This window comes from Ammospiza nelsoni, chromosome Z (genome assembly GCF_027579445.1).
Source record: "Ammospiza nelsoni isolate bAmmNel1 chromosome Z, bAmmNel1.pri, whole genome shotgun sequence".
Lineage (NCBI taxonomy): Eukaryota > Metazoa > Chordata > Aves > Passeriformes > Passerellidae > Ammospiza > Ammospiza nelsoni.
The window spans coordinates 25,991,917-26,016,250 of NC_080669.1; the positions used below are offsets into that span (position 1 = coordinate 25,991,917).

Consider the following 24,334-nt stretch of genomic DNA (forward strand, 5'->3'; position numbering starts at 1 on the left):
AGGAATCATAAAAGATGACGTAAATTTAGGTAGTCTTCCATAAGGTATCCTTTGCTAGAAGCTGATTTGTCTCCCAAGGTAGAACTTTAGAGTGCACTGATAACAGAAGAAATTTTATCTTTATGTTCATCTTAGTCAATATTTGGCCCTGCAAAGATACAGGCTCGTCAACAAATCTCATCCCTTGGTAACTGTGAGGTTGGAAGACGTATGCAACTGGGCCCAGAGCTGTAACCAGGTGGGAGTTCCTGTTGCTGTCACTGCTGGCACCTCTGGTTTCATCCTAAAGAATGCCACAGAAGACTGCCATGCGACTTTCTTATGGAGACTACTGCTGATGAAGGATTTGTATCTGCACCGTTTTAAGTTTGATTCTACAAAGGAGGATCAGTGTGATCAGTTTGAAGTTTGGTCAAACTGGGGTGTGGGTGATTTTACTGAGTGATTTGCCCCAGGGCAGCCTGTGAGGAACAGGTCTCCTCAAGCAGCTAGGATACTTTTTATTGTATTCAGGTGCACGGGCAGAGGCACAGATACCACATTTCAGGCACCTGTGCCGGATAATTTAAACAAGCAATTCTCAGCTGTTGCCCCTAGTTACAGCTAAGGTAGAGTTAATTTTTCCTCAGTAGCTATTACAGGGCTGTGTTTTGGATGTGGAATAAGAATGTTGTTGATAACATACTGATGGCTTGGTATTTTGCCAAGTCGTGTTTATCCTACGTCAAGGATATTTTTTTTCCTCCCTCTCTGATGCTCCGCCAAGGAGGCGGCATGCAGATGGCAGTGGGAGGGAGCGTGGCCGGGGCAGGTGACCCGAACTGACCAAAGGGATGTCCCACACACAGAACGTCATGCTGGCTATTCGAGCTGGGGGCAGTAACCTGCGAGGGCGGATCATCTGCTTTCGGACAGCGGGTCTGGCTGAGGCAGTGGGGGTGAGCAACTGCACTGGCGCGCTTGTTGTTGTTGTTATTTCAATTATTAACCTCTTCTTATGTCAACACACAAGTTTTAATTCGATTCTTCTCCGCATTCCACCGATGTGGGAAAGGGAGGGGCAGGGGGAAGCTGAGCACCGACCAGCTTCATCTCCCGCTGAGCTGAAAACAACCGCAGCTACGCCTTCCGCACGCCGCTCCGCCCGCCCCCAGCCCGCCCACCGGGGCCGCGGCGCGCAGGCGGCAGGCCGGGCGGCAGGGGCGGTCCCAGCGGCTGTGCCGCCCCCCGTGCCGCCCCCACGGCAGGCGGTGCCCGTGCCTGTGCCTGTGCCTGTGTCTGTGTCTGTGTCTGTGTGTCCGTGTCCGGGCCGTGCCCGCCATGCTGCCGCCGGCGCTGCTCCGCCGCCCGCTCGCCGCCGCCGCCCGCCAGGCCCTGCCGCGCGCCGGCCCTCAGGTAGCGGCGGGGGCGGGCGGGGCCGTTCCCTCCGCGCGGGGCCTCTCGCTGTCGCGTGGGGTCCTTTGGGATCCACCCCCGGGTGACGGGATCGATTCTGTGGGAAAAGGCTGCTGGGATCAGTGAGTCCAGCCCACAGTGCTCTGCTCGAGCAGCACCGCCCTGTGAACCAGACCGTGGCACCAAGCGTCACGTCCAGCCTTTCCTTAAACACCTCGGGGGACGGCGACTCCACCACGTCCCTTGGCAACCCATTCCGATGTCACATCACCCCGTCTGTAAAGAATTTCTTCCTGATGCCAAATCTGAACCTTTCCCGCTGTCTCTTGAGACTATGCCCTCTTACCTTGTCACTGTCGTCAGCTTGCAAGAAGATGCCGACCCCCAGCTGGTTACAGCCTCCTGTCAGGGAGTTGTAGAGAGTGATAAGGTCACCCCTGAGCCTCTTTTCACCAGGCTAAACAACCCCGGTTCCCTCAGCTCCTCCTCGCAAGACTTGTACTCCAGACCCTTCACCAGCTCCATTGCCCTTCTCTGGTATAGAAGTGGTCCTGCAGTATCCCAATGTGTGTCTAAGCAGGAGAAACTTTCAGGGCCTCTCATTTCCCACAGAAATGGGTCGCTCCTGCAGGCTCCATACTCAGTCAGAATCCTGTGAAGGTTTATGACAGCCCCAAGGAGCTGTGACTCATGGAAGCCAGTACTAGATAGTGTCATAGTGCAAAGGGCCATTGAGAAACAAAGCCTTTGTTTTTCACCTTCTGTATTCAGCGACCTGAAAGTGCAGGCAGCTGAGGGGGTCAGGCTCTTCTCCCAGGTAACAAGTGACAGATTTAGAGGAAGCAGCCTCAAATTGCCTAAACCAGGAGAGGTGTAGATTGGATATTAGGAGAAATTTATTCACTGAAAGGGTTGTAAAGCACTGAAACAGAGGAGTGATGGAATCACCACCCCTGGAAGTGTTTGAAAACAAGTAGATTTGTCGCTTGAGGATATGGTTTAGTTCTGGATGTGGCACATCTGGATTCACAGTGGATAGGATGATTTTAAATAATTTTTAAACATAAACAATTCTGTTCTGTGGCTTGAGTTGCATGGTGCTCATGTCTGCAGATTCACGTGAAATAGGACATGTCCAAAATCCATCCTGTAGCTGCCTCTGTGCAAACATGGGCTAAGGCCAAAGCTGTGTTTCGGCCCTAATTTTTCAGGTTTTATTTGAGGGGTGAGTAGCATCTTCCGGGTTATTGAGGCAACTGCAATAATAACTTAGTCTGGGACTCCCAAAGAGTTTTATCTAATATGAACAGAAAAACTGTTCTTGATCAGCCTTAGGGAAGCAGCCAATAAAAGGCTAGGATGTGAACTTAAGCAATCTTTTGTTGGAAAGAGTCACTCTTTCTTAAGTGTTGGTATCTTCTTCTTTCATTTGCCAATAATATGTAATTTGCCAGTACTGGTATGTGGTTGTCAGTGGAAAAATACGATGCAGTAGCGTGAGTTGGTTGGGTAAGTGCACCACAGACAGATATTGGTGTTGCTTCCTCTTTGGTGGCATCTCAGCAGCCTTGCTTTTGAATAATGTTTTTTGCCAAATGCGTCTTGCTGCTGACTTGCTGAAGAAGAGGTTGAGAAAAGGAGAATTCTGCTTTGTTATGAGCTAATAATTAAACAGTTGAGTGTATCAAAAGAAAGACACATTACAGCCATTGCCAAAAGGAGTGGCAGCAAATAATGCACATTGGAGCTACTTCCAAAGCAAAGTCTGAAAAGGTACTTCTTTTGTAGTGGATGTTGTGAAGTAAAGTACCCCTCTCCCAACTTGCAGTAACAGATGCTTCTGTAGTATTGCGCTAATTAAAAAAAAATTAGACAGAATACAACTTTATGGCTTGAGAATGATTTTTACTATTTTTTCTTACTATTTTCTTTCAGGTACGCCTTGCTACAGGGCCCAGACAGAATAATGGCATTTTCTACGAAATTCGCACATATGATATTAAGCCAGCGAAGATGAAGGAGTTTTTGGAAATGGTCAGCAAGTACTTTCACTTTCGCACTGCCCACTCGGAGCTGGTGGGGTTCTGGTACTCGGAGCTGGGAGCCATGAACAAGGTGCTGCACATTTGGAAGTACGGTACGGTCAGCATCCCTTCGCGCCGCTCTGCTCCCTCTGTGTCCCCTGTCTCCTCGGCAAGAAGGTGAGGGGATTGCTTACCTGCCTTTTCCTTGTTGCTCTCATTGTAAGGAGGTGCCCCCAAAACATTGCTCCTGTAATGACTAGTGACGGGAACACGTCAGAGCTTGTCAGGACAACTTTGACGTGTTGGGATGAGAAAGTTACAGATGTTCTCGAACAGCACTCTCTGTTCAAAACGGGTCTGATAGAGGAACTGTGGCAGAGTGTTTCATTCATGGTAAATATTTTTAACTTAGGGTCAGTTCCACCAATGTCTTGAAACTTTTGAAGCTAATGGAGAATAGGAAATACACACACATATGTAGTCTGTGTGTGTTTATATGCATGTATAATAGTTCTTGTATTTTAGCTCAGAGTACCAGTCACTCCCAAAAAAAAAAAGAGCATGCACTTTGCATGCTTAAACTCCTTGTGCAGTGGGCCTGTTCTGAGGTAGGAAGCCAGGTCTGGCTTCTCCACCAGGTCTGACTTCTCAGGCATGCAGAGTGTTTTTGTTGCAACTTTAACTTTGCTAGCAATACGGTTTTTACAGTATGATGAACTTTTTTTCTTGTTGGAGTTGGTGCTGACATGGAAGGTACAGGTAAGCCAAAAAAACTACTATTATGCTAAAAACTAGGCGTGCTGGTTGCGCTTTTTGTGGAGCCCAAGCGAAGGGATACTTGTGTTAATTCCCCAAATACGCAAGTGATACTTGTGTATAATTCCCCTTGAGCGCCTGCTGCGGTGCAGTTGTATATACACGTTGATACAATGTGCTCGTTGAAGTCCAGTGTGGCCGCAGTACTTGTTTAGATTAAAGGATCACCCCTTTTGTTTTGGAGGGCTGAATCCTGGAATCAGAGAATTGTTTGGTTCCTCTCAGCCATGTTGCTCAGGGCCACTTCCAGCCTGACCTCTAACACTTCCAGGGATAGGGCATCCACAGCTTCTCTGAGCAATCTGCTCCAGTGCCTCAGCATTCTCACAATAAAGAATTTATTCATTATATCTTATCTAAACATTTCTCCATGCCAGAAGGTATTTAAGGCTGGGCTGGATGGAGCTCTGTGTGGCTGGTGTCCCCTCACGTTGACAGGGGCTTGAAACTAGGTGATGTTTAGAGGTTCCTTCCAATTCAAACCATCCTGTGATTCTAAGTCTACCCTTTGTCAGTTTAAAGCCATTCCCTCTTGTCCTGTCACTACATGCCCTCATAAAAAGTGCCTCTCCAGCTCTCTTATAGGCTCCCTTTAAGTGCTGGAATGCTCCTGTAAGGTCTTCCTGGAGCCTTCTCTTCTTCAGGCTGAATAGCCCAAACTCTTCCAGCCTTTCTTCACAAGAGAGGTGCTTGAGCGCTTGGATCATCTTTGTCAGCTCCTCTGATGTCACCCTTCATCCTTCCTTCATCCACCAAAGCTGTAACTCCATTGCAAAAGGTCAAAATGAGTCAGGTACAATTGGCCCTTAGTGAAGCTGTGTTGGCTGTCACCTCATGGCCTTCCATGAGCCTTGGCATAGTTTCCATAAGGATCTGCGCCTTGATCTTGCCAGGCACAGAGGTGAGACTGACCAAGCTGTAGTTCTGCAGTTCTTCTTATGTTTGTTTTTAAAAATGGGCTGCCACAGCTTGTCAAATACAATGAATTGTGGCTTAGCCACTTCCTCTGACAGTTTCCTGAGGACCCATGAATGTATCCCACTAGGTTCCGTTGATTTGTGCACCTTCACGTTCCTGGGATAGTCTCAGACCTGGATTTTTCCTACAGCAGGTGGTTCTTCATTCTCACAGCCCCTGCCTTTGCCTTCTGTGACTTCCATGGTCTGGCTGGAGCACTTGCCAGTGCAGACCAAGGCAAAAAAATACATTGAGTACCTTAACATTTTTCATGACCTGGGCAGCCATATCTTTCTTTTCCTTCAAGAGAGAACCATTCATTTGTCAATATTTTGAGTTCACTTGCATTTATAAATTCTCCTGCTTCTCAGAACATTTTATTCTTGGCTAATGTGACTATCTTTAAATTAAAAAAAAAATCTGTGGGAAACCTTTAAAATGCAAAACTAAGAGAAAAACCTATATCTTTTGTTTCCTAACAATGTTTTACAGTCTAATTGTGGTGGCTCCTCCCCCCACCCCGAGACCACACTATGATCTGAGAAATGAACAAAGTTTACAACATCCTTCCTCCTTGATTCATCAGATCCCTGCTTAGATAATTTCTATATTTACCTCTTAGTCCCAAGATACTGATATTTCTCAAAGTTCTTCCCATCCTCATATGCTAGATTTTTCTTTTGTAGTATTGGGGGCTGTTTGCATAAATATATTGCTTAAGATGCCACTGCAGCCTAAGCACTTGAAATTCACACTCTTAATTAAGTGGATTTGTTTTCCATTAAGAAAAAGGAAAAAAAAAAATTGTTTAGCTTTTGGGCATTTAACATCTTTTTATGTAACTGAACACACAAACATTATTTCTACACTTTTAATGTCATTTTATATAAGCCAAAGCACATTTATTAATTTTTTTCTTGATAGACTCTTACTTCTGATTTTTTTCCACTTCATTTCCATATCCACTGTGCTTTCTCCAAATCTTATCCTTGGTAACTGTTGCCACATCTAGTAGTCCCTGCAATTGCTATGTGTAAATCTTTTTAAACAGTAAACTTGCTTAACTTACTTTAACTCTTTTGTAAACCTTCTTGGAAAATTCCATTTGGCTTGAATCCATTTTAATCTGAGAGCTAAAGCAGATTTTAAAGGAAGTTTTGCAGAATTTAAAGGAAACTTACCACATCTGCTTGAGCTAATATGATGTCTAAAAATATCAGTTTCAAAATTAGTTAAGTGTAGTTTGCCTTCTTGCAATTATACATTTTGATTGCATCTGATGTGATATCATGTGCATTTTTTAATGATATTTTTTCTTTCCTTACAGATAATTTTGCCCACAGAACAGCAGTCCGGCATGCACTAGCAAATGACAAAGACTGGCAGGGAAAGTTCATCTCTGCAGCTCTCCCCTTGGTAGAGAAGCAGCACAATGAGGTTGCTTATCTGGTGCCTTGGTGTCAGCTTGGGAAGCCTTCAAAGGAAGGGGGTGAGCTTATCTTTTCTTTTGCTGATTAAAGCTACCAACACTAACAGAAAATGGCTTAAAGTTTAAACCAGGTATTGCACAGTTTTATGACCCTTTACATAACAAATGCATGTATGTGCACCCATGTGGAAAAGGTGACATAACACAACGGGGGATAGTTTTTTGGAAGGATTTTACACTAACATACATCAATAGCTGACTGATCATCAAGGTTCTTAATGATCAGGATGGTGACTTGCTAAATGAATATGCAAAATGGCAGTACCATAGTAGTGGTCAGAGCAGCCATCCCAGACTTCCTTTGTCTGTCCATCAGTGAGAGGGCATTTCCTGGGTAACTGCTGTTCTCTTTCAAAGAGATTTTCCTCTTATCAATTTGCTTTGATACTGCTTCTTTCACATAAAGTTTAAAAAATTTCCTACTTCTTTAAAGATACGTGAAAGTCAAACAAGGATCTGCTCCTTGATGTTGCCAGGTACAGAGGTGAGACTGACTGAGCTGTGGTTCTGCAGTTCTTCCTTATGCCCCTTTTTGTAACAATCACAGGTTAGGTGTAGAAGTCATGTCTCTTTGTACTTTAATTCTCTCTGTAGCAAATTTGATGTTAGTACTATTGCCTGTTCCCCAATTCATGAATACTGGCAGGCTTTCTTGTATGAAGTGACAGGGAGCAGACCTTGCTTCAGCCCTGAGCACATGTATAACGACAGTAATCTTTGTTCTTTATTTCGTTTATTCAGGATTTGGAATTTTATGCTGTTGCTGTTGAATTTGAAACAGTTTTCTCTAAAATCTGGAGAGACAACTTGAAACACTGTTACAGTTTATCTCCAGCCTGTTGCTGGAGAGTGACACCAGACGCTGCCAAGTAGCAAGTGTCTGGCTTTCTATTACTGTGTCAACAATTGTGATCTGAAGTAACTTCCTGAACAGAAAGAAGACAAGTAACTTTTAGCAGGACTGGAGGTTTTTTGGTGAATTACACCATTTCTCTACAAAGAAAGGAGATGCTTGGCACAGCAGAGGTGCTAAACTAGTCCTGCTCTTTTGGTTATGCTGTCAGATCTTACTGTGATCAACTGCCAGAAGTCAAAGGAGTTTGTAATGTCATAAACCACTTAAATGGCAGAAAATATCTCCAGTCTTAGAAAAGACACCCAGCATTGCTCAAGCAGACACCCAAATCCCTCTAACAAGTATGAGCACTTGTGGTATCTTTGTGGTATCTACAAAGTAGTCTGAATATCCCAAAATCTCCATGCAGCATTGAAAATTGCAAAGTTGGGCTTTGTGGGAAGCCTTCTGTTCTTCAGGGCCCTGGTACTTAGACTGACACTTGAACTAACTGCTGTTAGTGAGCTTGAGCTCTTGTGAGCCTCTGGAAGGTGTGAGTTCTTGTGCTTGTTGGGAGGAGGGGGCAGTTTCCTGTTGTCCTCAAATGACAGTGAAACGTTATACTGGTCTCACAGCAAATACACCGTGGCCATGAGACATGGTTCAAGATCTGCTGTATTAATTTGTATTTCCTTCCTTGTGGTAGTGTTTGCCTTTTCTTCTAGGTGTGTATGAATGGGTTACTTTCCAGATGAAGCCTGGTGGGCCAGCATTGTGGGGTGAAGCATTTCGTGCTGCAATCAATGCTCACATCAACACAGGATATACCAAGCTGATCGGTGTTTTCCACACAGAATATGGATTACTTAACACAGGTACTCATCAATTTCTGGTACAAATTTTGACATAGGAGGGGGCAGAGGAGAGGGGCAAGCCACCATCCTGGATCAGGATTGGTCAGCTTGCTGAAAATGTTGGTGTGGATCACTGAAGCCCTGTAAACAGTCCTTGAACCCAGTGTTGTGTATTGGGTTATAGACTTGAGCCAGTTGCCCCAGTCTTAAAATACTCTCAGATATTAAAAGACTCTCTGATAATAAAGTCAAACCATGCAACGGCTCAGTGAAAGATCATCCCACCACTGGCATGCCTGGAGAATTGTTTCTGATAGCTGCACTGCCTGTAACAGATGAAGGCACATTGCCAGGACTTAGAGTACGTGTTGTATTGCAGCATAGTAGTGCTCAGCTGAGTTTATTTGTACTTTCTCAGTCCATGTACTATGGTGGAACGAGAGCCCAGATCAGCGGGCAGCAGGAAGACACAGTGCCCATGAAGATGCCAGAGTTGTGGCAGCTGGTAAGACATGATGAATCTAGAGAACTCACTTGTGTTACCTGCATGCATGCTGAGAAAAGTATTACCTTTCATTGGAATATTGTCCTAATTAAACATGTATTTAATTTTAGTGCGCGACAGTGTCAGATTCTTGGAGTCCCAGCAAAATATGCTTCTGATTCCTCTGCAATGCTCACCACTGAAGTAACCTTCTTCTAAAGGATGTAACTGACCGCAGAAGAGACAAGATGGAAGTGCTGTCAGCAAGTGACATGGACCCCCATACCCTTATGAGATGAGCTGTTCTTCAGATGACAAAAAATGGATGCAAAATGCTGATCCACTGGCAGTGTAAATCAGCATTCTGACACCAATTGTTAAACAGAAGTTTATGGTGATGTTCCTATCTCTCCAGGACAAACAACTTGAGCCATATCATGATGTAAACCATGCATTACCAACCTTCTATTTTAATCCTTAAGTTCTTCATGATTTTTTGCACAGCTAAATCACTTGCCAAACTGAGGAAGTTAAGTGCTCTTGTCCAGCATTCCAGCCAGGCATGGTATAATTTTTATAACATACTTTGATGCCTCTTATAATTTCACATCTTAGTTATTCCATACAGTTTTAAGAAGGAAAACTCCCACATGTATCTTAACAAATTATGTTTTAATCAGACTTCTCACTGGTGTACTTTATATTAATTCTGAGCAATGTACAACATCAGTGTTGCTGGAATTGCACTTTAAATGTAACAGTGGGGCTGATTAGGTAGTGTATCCTAATGAGTTCTGCCATGAAACTTTTTACATAATAACTTGTTATGGCTCATTTCAGTCTTTTCTTTTTCTGTTCATCAAACACTGCCTCAAAACTGTGAGTTATCCCCACAAGCTTTGGCTTGGATATTTTATTATTTGTTTAAGGTGCTATAGGTGATTAGCCCTTCTTGTTCAATTGTGTCATCAGACTCAACTGATTTACATGTACTGTCATTCTTTGAAATACTTTTTGTCGGACTGTTGAAAGCTAAATAAATGAGCATAAAGCATTAATTCTTTGTGTTTATGGCTCAAGCTCTTACTCATTTTAACTACGACATGATTAAATTCCATTTTCCAAGTACAGCATTCATTTTGCAGGTCTTCGTTTTCAGTCAACAACAAATTGCTTTAGAACCAGTAAGCTGGTAAGGGTGAATAGCAATAGGGCAGAGGGCACATGGGCTAAGAAGTCAAACTTCTATTTGTATACAGTGGTACAGAGCACCCTCTTCTGCAATTTATAGGTATTGACTATAAATTGCAGAGCACTTGGGAGGATTTTCTACATGTTAATCATGGATCTGCAGTGAGCAATTGAGAACTGAAGAGTCTTAGTGTAGGTTGCCTAATGATTATTGCTGCTTTAAAGTTCCTTAAGATCTCACAGAAAGCACTAAAGCAAGCTCTGGGCCATTATGCTTGTGTCCCAGGTGGGAACATGGGATGTGGCTGCTGTAGTTAAGAGAGTGTAACAGGTCCCAGCGGCCATATCCATGTCCTCATACACTGCTCCCTCCAACAAAGCCATGTTTAGCATTCTCAGGGTGGAACAAACACTACTTCAGAGACCCCTGTCTTTTACAAATCAACCTTGAAGGTACCAAGAGCTGATGAACCACTATATTGTTCAGAACATTGCCTTACAACAGTTCTTTCAAAGGAAGATTTTTTTTAACTAAAAAAATATGGGCTGAAAAATGGGGAGAGTTAAAAAGATACTTTTTAAAAAAAATTTGAATGCAAGAATTATTTCACTGGGGTTTTTGTTTGGTTCATTGTTTTTCTGTTTTTTTAATTAAAACTAATTTCTGTAACACCAGCACTGGGAGTAGAGAACATTCAAGATGTTAGAGGTGTCCTTTATCCTGAGGTGCCAGCTGGACACTAGGTCAAAACAGAAAACCCTGGAAATTAAGAGGCCTAGGCAATCATCAACCACATGAAGTTCAAAGTGCCAGATTCTGCACCTGGGGCAGGGCAACTCTGGCTGTACAGACAGGCTGGAGGAAAAGATGTTAGAAAGCAACAGGAGTGGGCCCTGGAGGGTCCTGGTCTGTGGCAAGTTGAACGTGAGTGAGCAGTGCCCTGGCAGCCAGGAGGGCCAGCTGTGTCCTGTCCTGGGGTGCATCAGGCACAGCATCACAGCTGGGCAAGGGAGGGGATTGTCCTGTTCTGCTCTGCACTGGGGCAGCCTCACCTTCAGTGCTGGGGACAAGGTTTGGGTGCCACTGGTGTCTTTTGGGACCACCTAAAAACAGAGGCCAGACAAAACTAAGGAGAACAAAAAGCAGTTATGTTTATCGAAGGGCATTCAAGATACATTTCAGGCAGATGAAGCCGCCCCCCCGCTGCCCCCAGGGGCTACACCCAGAAATGGACAATGGGTCATGGGCTTTCATACTTTTTAAGTTTGGTCCATTTGCAGACTGGGGCTTAATCTTCCAATTACAGCTCTAGGTAATGAAGTGATTTACCCCAAGTTTGCTCCCCGCAACTCACTTTTGTTTACATTTCTTAGGACCTGAGAAAGTAAGGTGTTCTTGATTCCTGGGCCTGAAGAGGAATTGCTTTGTCTGACCAAAATGGGAAAAGAGTAGCTAATACTCTATGTGGAGTTCATACACTAAAGAATTGCAGGATTACAGATATAGGATTTTAGCTTTTTTATTTTTTATAAGGCGTCACTACAATGTAAAAAAAAAAAAAATGAAGCCATTAGAGAGGGGCAACACAGATGGTGAAGGACCCTGAGGGAAAGCTGAATGAGGAGCATCTGAGGTCCCTGTGTTGGTTCAGCCTGGAGGAGACTGAGGAGAGACCCCATGAAAATTACCACTTCCTCCTGAGGGGAAGAGGAGGGGCAGGCACTGATTTTGTCTCTCTGTCACCCAGTGACAGGACCTCAGAGAATGGCCTGAAATTGTGTCAGGGGAGGTTCAGGCTGGATATTAGAAAAGGATTCTTCACCCAGAGGGTGGCTGGGCACTCTAACAGGCTCTCCACAGAAAAGATCACAGCACCCAGCCTGACAGAGATCAGGATGCGTTTGGACAATGCTCTTAAGCATATGATGTGATTCTTGTGGATGATGTTGTGCAGGGACAGGAATGGGACCAGGTGATCCTTTAGGGTCTCTTCTAAATCAGCATATTCTGTGATTCTGTGAAATTCTAATTAACTTCTTATAATCAGGAAGAATTTTCCTGATGAGTGTAACTTCAGGAATTGGTTAGATACTGGAACTTGGTTGATGGTGATACTATATGCAGTAGCAGACAACATTTTAGTATCAGTTTATCCTTGAGCAATCACACCATTATTCTGCTTTCATTTGTAAACTGCTGTTCAAAATCCAATGTGTATAGGTTGTTTTTAGCAAGGAGGAACCATCATCAACTTGCATATGTGTAATAAAAATTCAGAGGCAGGTATTTGAGTTGGGATTTAAACATAAAGAGAAGTTTGTTATGCTTTGTACAGTTAACCAATCACTTGCTAGAGACCTCTTCATTTACTAACTTTAAGTTTAATGTAGCACTTACCTTAATATCTTGCATCTCCTCATTTACCTGAAAATAGTATATCTACTCCATACTTGTTTCTAGAGCTACTGAAATCTTATGCATCAAAGTTAAGAACAAAAAATCTGGCAAAACTAAAAGCTCCTAGCAGTGCTCCTAGAAATAGCAAATGCAAAAATTACACTTGTGAAAACCAGTGGTGCTATAACATCTTTATTTTTTACTTAATACAAGGCAATTAGAGTGCCTTTTAATACTTCACATAACAGATATTAGCAAATACAAATATATATACTTTTTTTTTGCTTTTAACGAAAATGTCCATTTAAGGATTTAACTTAGAAATTTCAGTTGTGAAATCTCTCTAGATTTTTGCAAAGTTAACAGATATTCCAGTGCAAAAATAGATCCCATTACAGATAGCATAAAGTGCTTGGAACAAAGGGCCAACTATAATTCAGGAGGGAAAGATAAGCACAACAGTGGTTGTTTAACTATGGGAAAATACAACTCCTTACTGAAATACAAATGTACTACAAAGAGGGATGCAACACGTTAATAGTACTGAAGTTTAAAATAAGTTAACACCTCAGTGTAGTTTCATTATCAGAAGTGGTTCACGTAATGTGTATGACTCCAGAGTGATTTTTCCCCAACGCATACTTAAGTGAAAATTAGTGGCTGTCTGAACATATTCCATGACCTATCTTCATGCCAGTGCTGCATTAGTCTGTCTGTTCAGTACAAACAATGCAGATCAGAGCTGTGAAGTAGTTTAATATCCACATTTACTGCAATATTTTGTCACAGATAGCAGACCCTCTAAGCACGACAGTCATGGGGCAAAACAAATCAAGAATCTTTTTGGTGGGCTAAGGAAAGTGTATTACCATGTAACTGTTGTTTCCTGATACATGAATAATTTAAATAAGCAGCTACCAAGAGCAAACCACAGCCCTTTCAGGACCAAATCTGAATCCTCCTAGAACTCGTTCCAGCTCTACATGCACTGGTTTGGTGCAGTGCAAAAGGTTAGCCCTTGACTTCAGTGATGTAATGCTGATTTGTAATAGCGACTTTTAGCAGTGGCAAGCCTCCAGGACATGCTACTTGTTTAAATGATGCGGCAACATACTTGCAGCCTGTTCTGGAGTAGTCATGGCTGTAGCTCTGCTGTTTCTGCACCTGGAAGTCTGGTGTATTCATCACCCTGTAACTCATCCCCATAGAGTGACGATCTCATAAAAGTAATAACAAAGTATGTTTTCAGTGAGGTATACCAATCCCCTTTACACTCCTTTTCTCAATCCCCTTAGCAATGAATTATACAGATTAAAAAAAAGTATGAAAAGGCACTTCAGTAGAGCCTGTACTAAGCTCTTACTTTACCTCAAGGCAGGACACAAAGGGACAAGGAACTTAGTTTAACTGTGTTTTAAAAATGTTGAGTTGGTCAGTGTTACCAAGTATATTTGGAAATATGTAATTAATCTTCTTCAGGCTCATGCCAGCCTTTTCAGTATTTGCTGGGCTGCTATGGTCATTCACAGAAGAAAATGGTCCATGACTGATTCATGGAGTAGCATCAAAACTAGTGCAGAACCTCTGTGAGTTTTTAAGGCGGAGGTATGGGATACAGGAACAGCTCAGGAACTGCACTTGTGTTCAAACCACATTACTGAACCAATTTTCAAATGTAAAAGCAACACAGAGGGGCCTAAAAAGCATACTCTCCCATGACCGTTGTACAATGTGAACAAGAATTGGTTGTTCTTACTATATAATTTCCCCTCTAATATTACTCTGGCTTTGTAAAACTTGAAAAACTTGACTGATGAACTGTAGCACTATTACCTTGGACTCTCTTGTTTTTCAGGGGGATTTTTTACTGAAACAGTTTTTTGTCACATGTATAATAAGAATGTATAATACTCCAGTTAGGGATCACCTAATGACTGAAACTACACTGCACAATAGAAGCAGAAACTTACACAATTATGTTATACCAGTTTCCAAACAGGAGAGTTTTAGGTGAACAACTTGCAGTTGTTTGCAGATAGCAGCTGATTGCTAGAATCTGGTCAGATCATGAATGCAGCTATCCACCACATGGACAGAAAGAGAGCGTAGCATTACAGGCATAATGTAAAGAAATACCGTGGCTACAAAGATCAACTGAAAGTATTTCCAATCCCTAATTATGCTACCTACCTATTAAAAGTCATAAATAATACTGTTAAAAAAAAAAATCTACATCTCATTTCTAGTCTTACCTGGCAAAGCCAGAAACAGCAACATGCTTGTGCTAAGCAGTAATTCCAGATGTTGGGTACCTTTCTGGTGCAAAGCAGGGGTTAAAGAGCAGATATTACAAATCTGAGTGACAGCTCATGATTTAGAATTTGCTCTTGGCATTAGCAGCTTGTACAACTACTGAGTTTGCTGCTGTGGTCCAAACCCTATGTCTGCTTCTCACCCACTTTTTTCTACTAGATGTTCATGCAGCTGCCACAGTACCTCAGAGGAGCAGGAAAGTACTTAACTGCACAAACACCTAGTCAGAGTATGTTGTTGATTGTGATGCTGGTGGGACAATCATGCATTTGGAGGGTTCACAGTTCTGCATATCACCACTTGCTGATGAAGATGTGTGGTTATGATGGCCGGTCTCTTGCCACCCCACCTGCACAGTACTGCTTTGTGGTCTCAGCTTTGTCACCACTGACCTACACCAGCCTAGAGAAAGCCGTCTTGTAAGTTTTTACAACCTAGGGCTACAACATTGGTGGTGACATTTCTTGCCATGGACTGTTTTGGTGCATTCATTGCCAGCAATGGATATAGCACCAGCACATTCCCACTCCTGACATGAATGTTCCAAATACTAAAACATGCATGTCCTAAATATCTGTAAATAACCACTGGCCATGATTTCTCAATGAATTATTTTAGCAACCCTAACAAAAACATACTGTACAGAACAAGATACAGTATACTTGAAAGCCCACAACATCTCATGGGTGCTTTACCACAGCTTCAGAGTTATACTGTAATGAGCTAAGTTCAAGTCTTTCACTGGAGAACAGTACAAGACGACTCCATGAGGCACTGCCCCTGTAAAGGAATTGTTTTCATTGCATTGAATTGCATTGCATTGAATGGTTATCAGTAGAGTGTCCAGTTGCTTTTCCTCTAGCTTCTTTGGGAGTATCCTATCCCAGGAAAAGGAAGTTTGCATTCTGCTCATCATATCTTTGACGAAATTGGCTCACACACAACTTTCTTTTACCTTCTCATCTTGCAGGAAGGAGTTAAGGATTGCAATGTCTACCACAGTCTGGTTTTTGTGCAATGACAGGTCCTTAGTATGGTCGTCATCACTTTGGTCCTTAGCAAAATTTACAAAAACCTACAAGAAAAAAAGGCCATGTCAAACACCACCATAGTATTTAATGAATTCATGGCATTTTAAGTACTGGATATCCTCAAATAGTCCTGAGATTCAGTACTCTACTTCATTTAAATGCCCTTATAAGATAGGTCAGTTAAATTGAAAGATGTACTCCTACCTCTGCAAAAGAAGATTTTGGCATCCAGGCTACTAAAAACTTACTTGGTCAAGTGTGGTCTGAGAAACGGAGTAGTCTTCTATGTGGAGTCTCTTCTTGTTCTGGGAGAGAATACTGAATATTTTGGCCAGGGAGGATGGTGAAGAGGGAAGTTGGTACTGCAGCATATTCCGATGTTTTTCCTTCAGGACACTTCCAGGGAAGGCATGCCCAAAGAACTCCTCAACAGGCTTCAGGTCTGGGTTTGCCCCTGCAATTCTCACCACTATGGTGTAACCCTCTCCAAATCTGCAAACAAAAATGTCAGTACAAGAGTTAAGGGCTTCTGAATTACAAGTGTCCTAAAAATCCAGCAGCATTTCCTACAGTCAGAATAGCAATGGAAATGCTGCATGAGGAACTAAGCCTAACTGTATCTCCCTAAAAATGCAAACTCTGTGGTGTAAGCAAAAAAACACCCCACCTACCTGTTTTTTAGGTGCTGGACACTGCCCAGACACCTGAATCGCCCATTGACCATTATTGCCATTCGAGTGCACAGGGCTTCACATTCTTCCATGCTACAAGCAGAAATAACTTCATTAGTGCTGCAAACAGCATTGAAGGGCAGAGCAGAAAGGCTGAGCTTAGCATCCAGCCCTGGCAGATGTAAAAGCCAAGGTATGACACAAGTGGGCTGCTACTTACCTGTGAGATGTGAGCACCACTGATCTCCCCTCCTTGATTACACTCAGAGCACAGTTCCACAAGAAGCGACGTGCTTTGGGATCCATCCCTGTTGTTGGCTCATCCTGCAAAAGGTATACAAAAACCAGATTGGGCTGCTACATTCTGATGAAAAATACCTCATCTTTGAAATTACCTGTCCATTCCTGACTATGAAAACATTGAAAATAAGCAAGTTTGATTTATTTCCTAAAATGACAAAGTAATTTATGTACTGGATTTTTAATTAGTCTTCATTTCAACATGCTTTTCTATTTTTCAAGAAAAATATTGATGAGCAAAGGTTGTGGACTCACCAGGAACACCACAGGTGGCCCTCCAATGAGAGCAATGGCCGTGGAAAGCTTGCGTCTGTTCCCTCCACTGTAATTCCCAGCGTATTTTTCTCCGTATTTCACAAGGCCCAGTTTCCGAATTGCCCACTCGCCAACCTATGACACACAGCACAATACCACCTTCAATCAAACATTGCACAAAGAGTTTTCGTACAAACTTTGGCTTCAAAAGCAGCTTTCAGAAGGGCCATTCATCTGAGGATCTAATGTGGCATGGAAATGGATTTTGAAACACCCTGTGCACCTCTGGATCAGGCTATATGTAACTCTGTCCCCAGGAGGCCTGAAAAATCAAATTGCTGCAGCTTGTCAGTTGGTGGGCACAAGATCAGCATCAGCTGAGCCACATTAACCATCAGTCTAGTGCTTTTAGCAGCATCAGCTTCAGTGAGCTTTCCTATTACTGTGGGCTTACAGCAGGGACATGGACACTACTGACCCACAGCTGTCACACCACAGTGCATCTTAGCCCTCTGGATAGATGGAATTTGGTTTGTTTCCACCTTAATAGTGCCAACAGGCAGGCATTGCTGCCCTGCAGTGTGTTATGGGGAAGAGATTCAGCTACTACTTGAATCACACCCAGAACTGGGTCCCTTTTTATGTGGAGCTGGTAAGAACATCATATGGAAGCACTTGGCAGCAATCTTAGAAGGAGACTGCAGTTTCCACCCATCCCATCTACCCTCACAGAAGGATTCAAGTTACTTGGACATTAGCCTAGATATCATCTACCTAGAGCACTCAGGTCTTCTACAGTAAAAACTGTTAATTCCAGGAAATAGAACTGAGAAGGGTGCTGCATGGTACTGGCAGCAGTCATCAACTGCCTAAAGACTGTTACTGTAACCTCATCTCTGAATGCTGAAATAGCAGCACTTTAATGATGCACTATGATCAAATGGAAAGCTTTTAAAACTCAGCACAAGGCTTCTGCTAAGTTATAGTGTGTTTGTTTCCAGGTACTTTAAAGAATTAAGACTTGACAGTGAGTGAGGACCTGCATGACCTGCAGGTCCACAGCCCTTAAATTCTTAAAGGAAGAAAGTTGTTCAGTGGAAAAGAGCATTTGCTATGAGAACATAGGATCCAAATTATTTGCCCTTCCATTTTGTACAGTTTTACAGGCAACACTGAAAAAAACAAGGGAATTCTTGGGTTTCCCTGAAGGAAAGAGGGGGGCAAAATTCACCATACAGTATCTTCAACAGCTTCACATCATGGCATTACATGAGTTGCAGGAAGTATGCATGCAAGCAAGAACTTGCAAGTTGGTCGCTGGGGTGGGTCCTGTGGTGTTTCACTTACCTTGCAGACTTCTTTCTCCGGAACACCTCTCAGGAGTGCAAAGAACTCCAAGTGCTCTCGCCCTGTCAGCAGTTCATTAACAGCATCAAACTGTGGGCAGTAGCCCATGTTCTGATGGACTTCTTGGATGTTGGACAAGATACTGTAAAAGAAAAATACCTTTGTTAGGATTTCATGAACATATGCTGCCAATTTAGATGTTAAAACAGCATGAAACAGTGTTCCTGGAATTACTGAACTAACAAAAATACAGAATCATAGAAGTCCATTTTGATCAAGTCACTTTTTATCTCTCTCCCTTTTCTCCTCCTTAAAAAAAAAATAAAATTTAAACTCGGAAGAGCTGCTACATAGCAATAACTACCAGACTAAATCAAATTTCCTAAGCCACTGACGTACTTTACCAGACTCAAACAAGGGCTGAAATAGATGCCAGGAGTTGTAAACAGGAAAAGTGGAAGAGAATTTTGATGTTTTAAGAGTTTTGAAAAAAAGCTGTTAAAACTAGAGGAGAAAGCAGAGAAAATATACATTGTCTTTCACCTGTTTCCTTTGAGGAAAGCTTCTCCTCCCGTGACATCTGTATCACCAGTTAGCATCTTAAAAGTGGATGACTTGCCAGCACCATTTACTCCCAGGAGTCCAAAGCACTGGGGATATAAATGAGCACAGTGTATTTGAGAACAGGATCCAACTGCATCATTTTCAGCACTGACAAGATGGGATAAAGCAAACTTGACCCTCAGTACAGCTAGAGGGACTCTGAAGTCCATTTTCAGAAAAAAAAAAGACTTCTGCATTTTTATTTAAAGTATAAACCTTTAGGCTGGGAATATGAACAAACTGATGTCACCTTGATACCCTATCACTGCAGCTGATCTGTGCCAAATCTTGCATACTGGAGTTTGGCTTCTGGTCCCAGACACTGAGAGTTTATATCTTCTTCAAACGTAGAAACACATAGAACCAGAAACTGCTTCAGCTTCTACTTTCCTTTGGAGCAATTTGAACATTTATCTGGTTTTGATCTTACTCTACCCTGTGCTGTCTTGTGGCTCCTAAATACTGCAGGAATAGCAAAACAATCCATTTAATGAATAAGCTTACCTCTCCAGGAGGGATTCCAACACAGATCCTGTCAACTGCTGGCTTTCTCTTCATTCTGTAAATCTAAAACCATAAGAAAAAAGAATGAGAAGGACATTGTCAAAGAATTCTAATCAGAGCTGTACATCTGCAGTACTCCCAGCTCGATCCCACTAAATTCCTCTGATAAGGCACAGGGAACAGCATAGTTTTGTGTTAACAAGTACAAATTCAGAAGTTCTGTCACCTTGGTTAGCTCCTTGATTTCCAAAATGTCACTCTGTCCTCCTCCACTAATTATCCTCTGCCTCTCTCTGGTTACATCCTCGTCTTCATCATTCACAGGAGGCAGCTTGGCATAGACAGGCCTGAAGAAAGCAACATGATAAAGTCTTAGCGGAAAATGACAGGGCCTCCCTTCATAGGTAGTATTCTCCCCATTTCATAGGTGACACCAATGAAAACTTCACCTGCCTGTAGCAGCACAGTAGAGAGGACAACCTACCTGGGTTTGATGAAGAACCTGTACTGGATGAGCACTGTGATGAGAAAAAACACCACGCCTTCTACTGCCATGGCAAAGAGGTTCCTTCCCACCAGGTCCCATGACAGAGGAGAGACAAACCGATTCTCTCCTGCCAAAACATGATTAAAAGCACAATCACTTTTCCAGAGCAAGCAGAGCAGGCTAGCATTTCTTCCAGCAGAGCTCACTGAGTTGGACACTGGGACAACTGATGATCAGCCAGTTACAGGAGGGAAAGTTAGACCACACAAGCGGCCCGCCGTGGCTGCAAGCCATTTTTTACTGTAGCAAAGTTGGGACTCAGGCCCAGAGAATTCAGTCTGCCAAAGAGCTAGCCCACCTGTCCAAAAGCACAGTGAAGTGTGCTTTTGGACAGGTGGGCTAGCTCTTTGGTGAAGCACAGAAAGACTATGACTCAGACCTGACATCTGCATGCCAGAAAAAAATCCATCCAGCTCTCCAGAACCTCAGTCATTCCTTACACTATGCCTAATGACATCCATACAATTGTCTTTATGCATTTTTATTTAATGCTCTTAACTCAAAAATCTTTAGATCTACCTACCAGTTTTTCTTAACAAGTTAAGTAAGAAGGGACAGCTATGATGACTTGCCATGTTTGACGAGGTCTGTGCTGCAAGCTGAGCACTTTCAGCTCCTGAAAAGTTATCGGAGCTTGTCCGAAGCAGACACTTACCAAATCTCTCCAGAGCATCAGCCATAGCCTGGTTTTTCACCATGTCAATGAGTCCCCGGCCCAGGCAGAAGTGAGGGAAGATTAGGAAGACAGACTTCAGGATGTCATTGATGTCCTTCAGCTTCTGTTAAGAAAAAATTCAAGTGCCAGTAAGCCAGCTGAGCAACAAGCAGCCACCACCTCCCAAGAGTGACCCATGTTGTCACTGACCCCTCCTTCCCTTTCCCAACACTGCAAGCCCACAAAAATCCAAGGATTAGACATGTTCTCCCAAGAGCCAGGGCCACGGCTTCTTTGGGCAGTCAGTCTTGTTTGTGTAGCTCACAATGCTATTAACACAAGCAAACTGCAATAAAATGTTTTTCCACACACTCACAGTCTAAAAGGCAGTGTCTGCAAACATTGACATGCAAAAAGGCTACTGGCTGAGGACACACAGAAGTTTAACTTGAACAGACCGGTTATGCCAGAGGCTGCAGGGAGCTCCTCCCTGTCCCCTATTGGAAGCACTAATACTTTTCCATTGCTGTCTCACAGCTGGCTTAGTCCATGAATTGAACTGATAGCACCCTGAGTTCCTGCTCTGCCAGGTACTCATCTCTGAGCATGTACTCATTGTTACTAAGCTAGAATAGGCTTTGTAACAAAAGGAACCATCAAGAACTGCACCCTTATGCCCACAGGAAGAGGTACAATCAACAAGTAACTCCCACAGAGTCTCCTGAGCCTCCTCCCACAAGGAACACTTCACACCACTGTGGGTCAAACTGTGCTTGCAAAGACATCTTGTGTTGTCTACAAGCATGAGAGGAACTTGGTACCTTCCCCAGGAGGCATTTGGTGTTGAAAAACTGAAGTGAAGTGCGTAAGCTGCCATGGCTAGAGAGGTGTCTATGACAGGAGGCAAAATTTAGGGCAGCTAAATAGTTGGTGATTAGATGGCCTTGGTAGATGGAAAATGCCCTTCATTAAGAACATACAAGAAATTCTATTTGAACATAAGAAAATTCAAATTTTTTTTTCACCTTAAAAATTACTGAAAAGTGGAAAAAGTTGTCCAGAGAGACTGTGGAGTCTCTCCCTGGAAATTTAAAGTCCAATGGCTCTGAGCAACCTGCTCTTAGCAGTTTGACCTTGCCCCCATTATGAAAAACCAGGCCATCCAAACCCAATACACTACTGTAGCTGAATCCTGCTCAGAGGCTGGACTAGACCATCTCAGGAGCTCCTTCCCCACCTCTTAACTACTCTGTGAGCTTTTCTAAAGGGGGCTTTAACCCATTTCCATCAGAACCTATGTTTAAACTGCTGCTGAAGCTAATGCATACAGGGCCTAGTTTTTCTGGAGACCTGGCTGCTAAAGGCACCATGGAACCAACGTGGAACTAGAGTGTAGCAGCACAAGACAGTTGAGGAGCTTCTGAAAAAACATACATCGTTGGTGAAGAGCTCCAGGACAAAGGTGGCCACGCTCCCATTGATGCCGATGAAGAGATTGACACTGGTCAGCACAACATATGCTGTGCTAGGGATTTTGAACACAAAGGAGGCCGGATACATGAGAGGGGTGATGGACCACCTGGCAAGAGAAAAGGCAGCAACATCACGTAAGAACCTTCCAAGTCTAAGAGCCTTCCCAGTCATCCTCTGATAAAAAATCCCTTACCCATAGAGAAACAGGAGGAGAGCCAGAACAGGCAAGTTAGAGGAGGATACATAGGACTTCTGTTGGAAGCAGATGAAGATGATGACAACTAGTGTGGCTGGAACAATGTAGTTGCACTAGAAGGTGAAAAACATGACTTTAGATTTCTTTCCAGGTGACATAAAAAAAAAGGAGAGATTTTTTTCAGCTCTAATTCAATAGTTTTCAAAACACTTCAGTGTTCTCAAAACTGTTTTCAAGGGGAGACTCTTAAAAGTATCGCATGTGTGAACCATAATACAGTACACATGAATTTACACTTTTTGGTCCCCCTAGAAGTAGTCAGTAGACTCTCAGAGGTTTCAGGCACCACAGGTTGAGGAAACCTGCTTTGGACAGAGCAGAACAAGGGGCTACAAAAACGAACATTTTTGGGCAAGTATTTTAGAGTGACATAAAAAATGCTAATGACTGAGCTTATGGTTGTCCTTCCATCCTCTGTGGTACGCCTTGACCCAGTGAGATGCACTGCCCCATGAGAGAAAACACAAAAGTCATAGTGTCAGTTGTTATTCACTGAAATAACGCAGTGCCCACTAGAACAAACTGCACTGTGCACTTCAAGACACCCTGGAAAAACAGAACGGAGGATAGTTTAGCCCAGTTTAAGTCCTTACCATATCCCACACAAAGTTGGCCAGCCAGTAGATAACAGGCTTCACACCACTGATGAACTGCAAGTGTTTAGCCTTGCTGACACGCTCCTGAATAAGGAAAACCACAAAGCTGGCAGGAACAAAGGACATGGCAAAGATCACACAGATGGACACAAGGACATCCACAGAGGTGGTCATCCTGGATAAAAAAAAGGAAGAAAGCAAATTGTTTGTATGCTGGTACTGGCTCCTTTGAGATGAAATGAGGCAGCTCATGCAGGGCAAGACAGAAACTATTTCTTCTTCTGCTGTCAATAGTCTGTCCTTATACTCAGAATCCCGAGTAATGAATTACCAAGCAAGATTCTCTTAACTGCACAGTTCTTCTCCAGCCATATAACAGGGGGAACATATGTCTGTTGGCATCTCAAGCACAGCATCACAACCTGCAGACTGGTTAATAACTTCAGCATAATAGACTGCTTTCTGCTTTCCTTATTACCACCACTTTGTTTCCCACATAATCCATTTCCTGGGGTTGTTGGGGTTTGTCATTTTTTGGTGCTGTTTCAAAGCTGACAAGTATCTGCCCATTATCTGCCACTGTTTTATGGATTGAAGGATATATATGCACACAGATTATGAGTTTTGACGATGATTATAGCGAGAGTGGACTAGTCAATGCCTCAGTGAAATTAACCCTGTGCATTACTGTGTGCCCCCTAGCTTGAGACAGTGGGCAAGACTCAACAGGACCTACTAGAGGTTCCTAGTCAAATGGTGAGGATGAAAGAATGACCATATTTATGGTGAGACACCTTTCTGAGGATGGCTGAGAGGGATTTCCTAGAGTTGCAGAAGGTCTGATTCCTGAAAAGGACTGGTTCTTAAAAACTGCAGCTTCCAGGGGCTCAAGGACAGAGAAAGTTTGTACATAAGTGCTGTTCAACAGCAGGTTCTCAGCAGCACAGGTTGCCACCTCCCCAGACCAGAGAAAATAAGACCTGTGTGTTAACAGCCTAAATGGCAGAGGCCACTGACTGTCCACCAGTAGGTCCAAAACCTCCCATGTTGCCTGTTTTCAGCCATCAGCAATGAGCCCAAACCCATCCATAGTCATGTCACAACTTACAGAGCTACTTCAGACAGCTGCTGCTTGGTGAGGTTAAGTGGGTGATTGAAGGCAGTGATCCCATAAGCACTGGGATTTTCACCCTGCTGGAGGTTGGCCCGAAGGATTGCATTGTTGATCACATTCAGGAAGGATGCAATGGCATGCCAGCCCTTGTTGTTAAACCACACCTACAAGACACCACATCAGCATCAAAGGCACCAGGTATATCAGCTACCCAAAAGCTTCCTAA

At 43.1% G+C, this 24,334-nt stretch overlaps 2 protein-coding genes across 7 annotated transcripts in view; one reads left to right on the forward strand and one right to left on the reverse strand.

The window, feature by feature from the left end:
* NIPSNAP3A (nipsnap homolog 3A) overlaps positions 1-9,912 on the forward strand; it is a 52,614-nt gene extending 42,702 nt beyond the window's left edge. Inside the window, exons 1-6 of one of the 3 annotated variants that reach the window (XM_059492853.1) lie at positions 906-938; positions 3,331-3,532; positions 6,520-6,681; positions 8,242-8,391; positions 8,789-8,875; positions 8,986-9,912. In XM_059492853.1, coding sequence (XP_059348836.1) covers positions 3,409-3,532; positions 6,520-6,681; positions 8,242-8,391; positions 8,789-8,875; positions 8,986-9,062 — 600 coding nt within the window. In that variant the 5' untranslated portion in view covers positions 906-938; positions 3,331-3,408 and the 3' untranslated portion in view covers positions 9,063-9,912. Of the gene's footprint in view, positions 1-905; positions 939-1,274; positions 1,396-3,330; positions 3,533-6,519; positions 6,682-8,241; positions 8,392-8,788; positions 8,876-8,985 lie in introns of those variants that run through there. The other 2 variants (XM_059492852.1, XM_059492851.1) reach the window with 2 other exon arrangements.
* Positions 9,913-12,619: 2,707 nt separating this feature from the next.
* The window catches only part of ABCA1 (ATP binding cassette subfamily A member 1), a 91,934-nt gene continuing 80,219 nt past the window's right edge, over positions 12,620-24,334 (reverse strand). For 3 of the 4 annotated variants that reach the window (XM_059491733.1, XM_059491732.1, XM_059491735.1), the window contains 15 exons: positions 24,103-24,272; positions 22,992-23,169; positions 22,336-22,451; positions 22,104-22,248; positions 20,670-20,793; positions 19,952-20,081; positions 19,694-19,814; positions 19,468-19,530; positions 18,904-19,010; positions 18,361-18,502; positions 17,014-17,148; positions 16,679-16,782; positions 16,459-16,551; positions 16,036-16,279; positions 12,620-15,831 (listed from right to left, as the gene is read on the reverse strand). In XM_059491733.1, coding sequence (XP_059347716.1) covers positions 15,691-15,831; positions 16,036-16,279; positions 16,459-16,551; positions 16,679-16,782; positions 17,014-17,148; positions 18,361-18,502; positions 18,904-19,010; positions 19,468-19,530; positions 19,694-19,814; positions 19,952-20,081; positions 20,670-20,793; positions 22,104-22,248; positions 22,336-22,451; positions 22,992-23,169; positions 24,103-24,272 — 2,013 coding nt within the window. In that variant the 3' untranslated portion in view covers positions 12,620-15,690. Of the gene's footprint in view, positions 15,832-16,035; positions 16,280-16,447; positions 16,552-16,678; positions 16,783-17,013; positions 17,149-18,360; positions 18,503-18,903; positions 19,011-19,467; positions 19,531-19,693; positions 19,815-19,951; positions 20,082-20,669; positions 20,794-22,103; positions 22,249-22,335; positions 22,452-22,991; positions 23,170-24,102; positions 24,273-24,334 lie in introns of those variants that run through there. The other variant, XM_059491734.1, reaches the window with a different exon arrangement.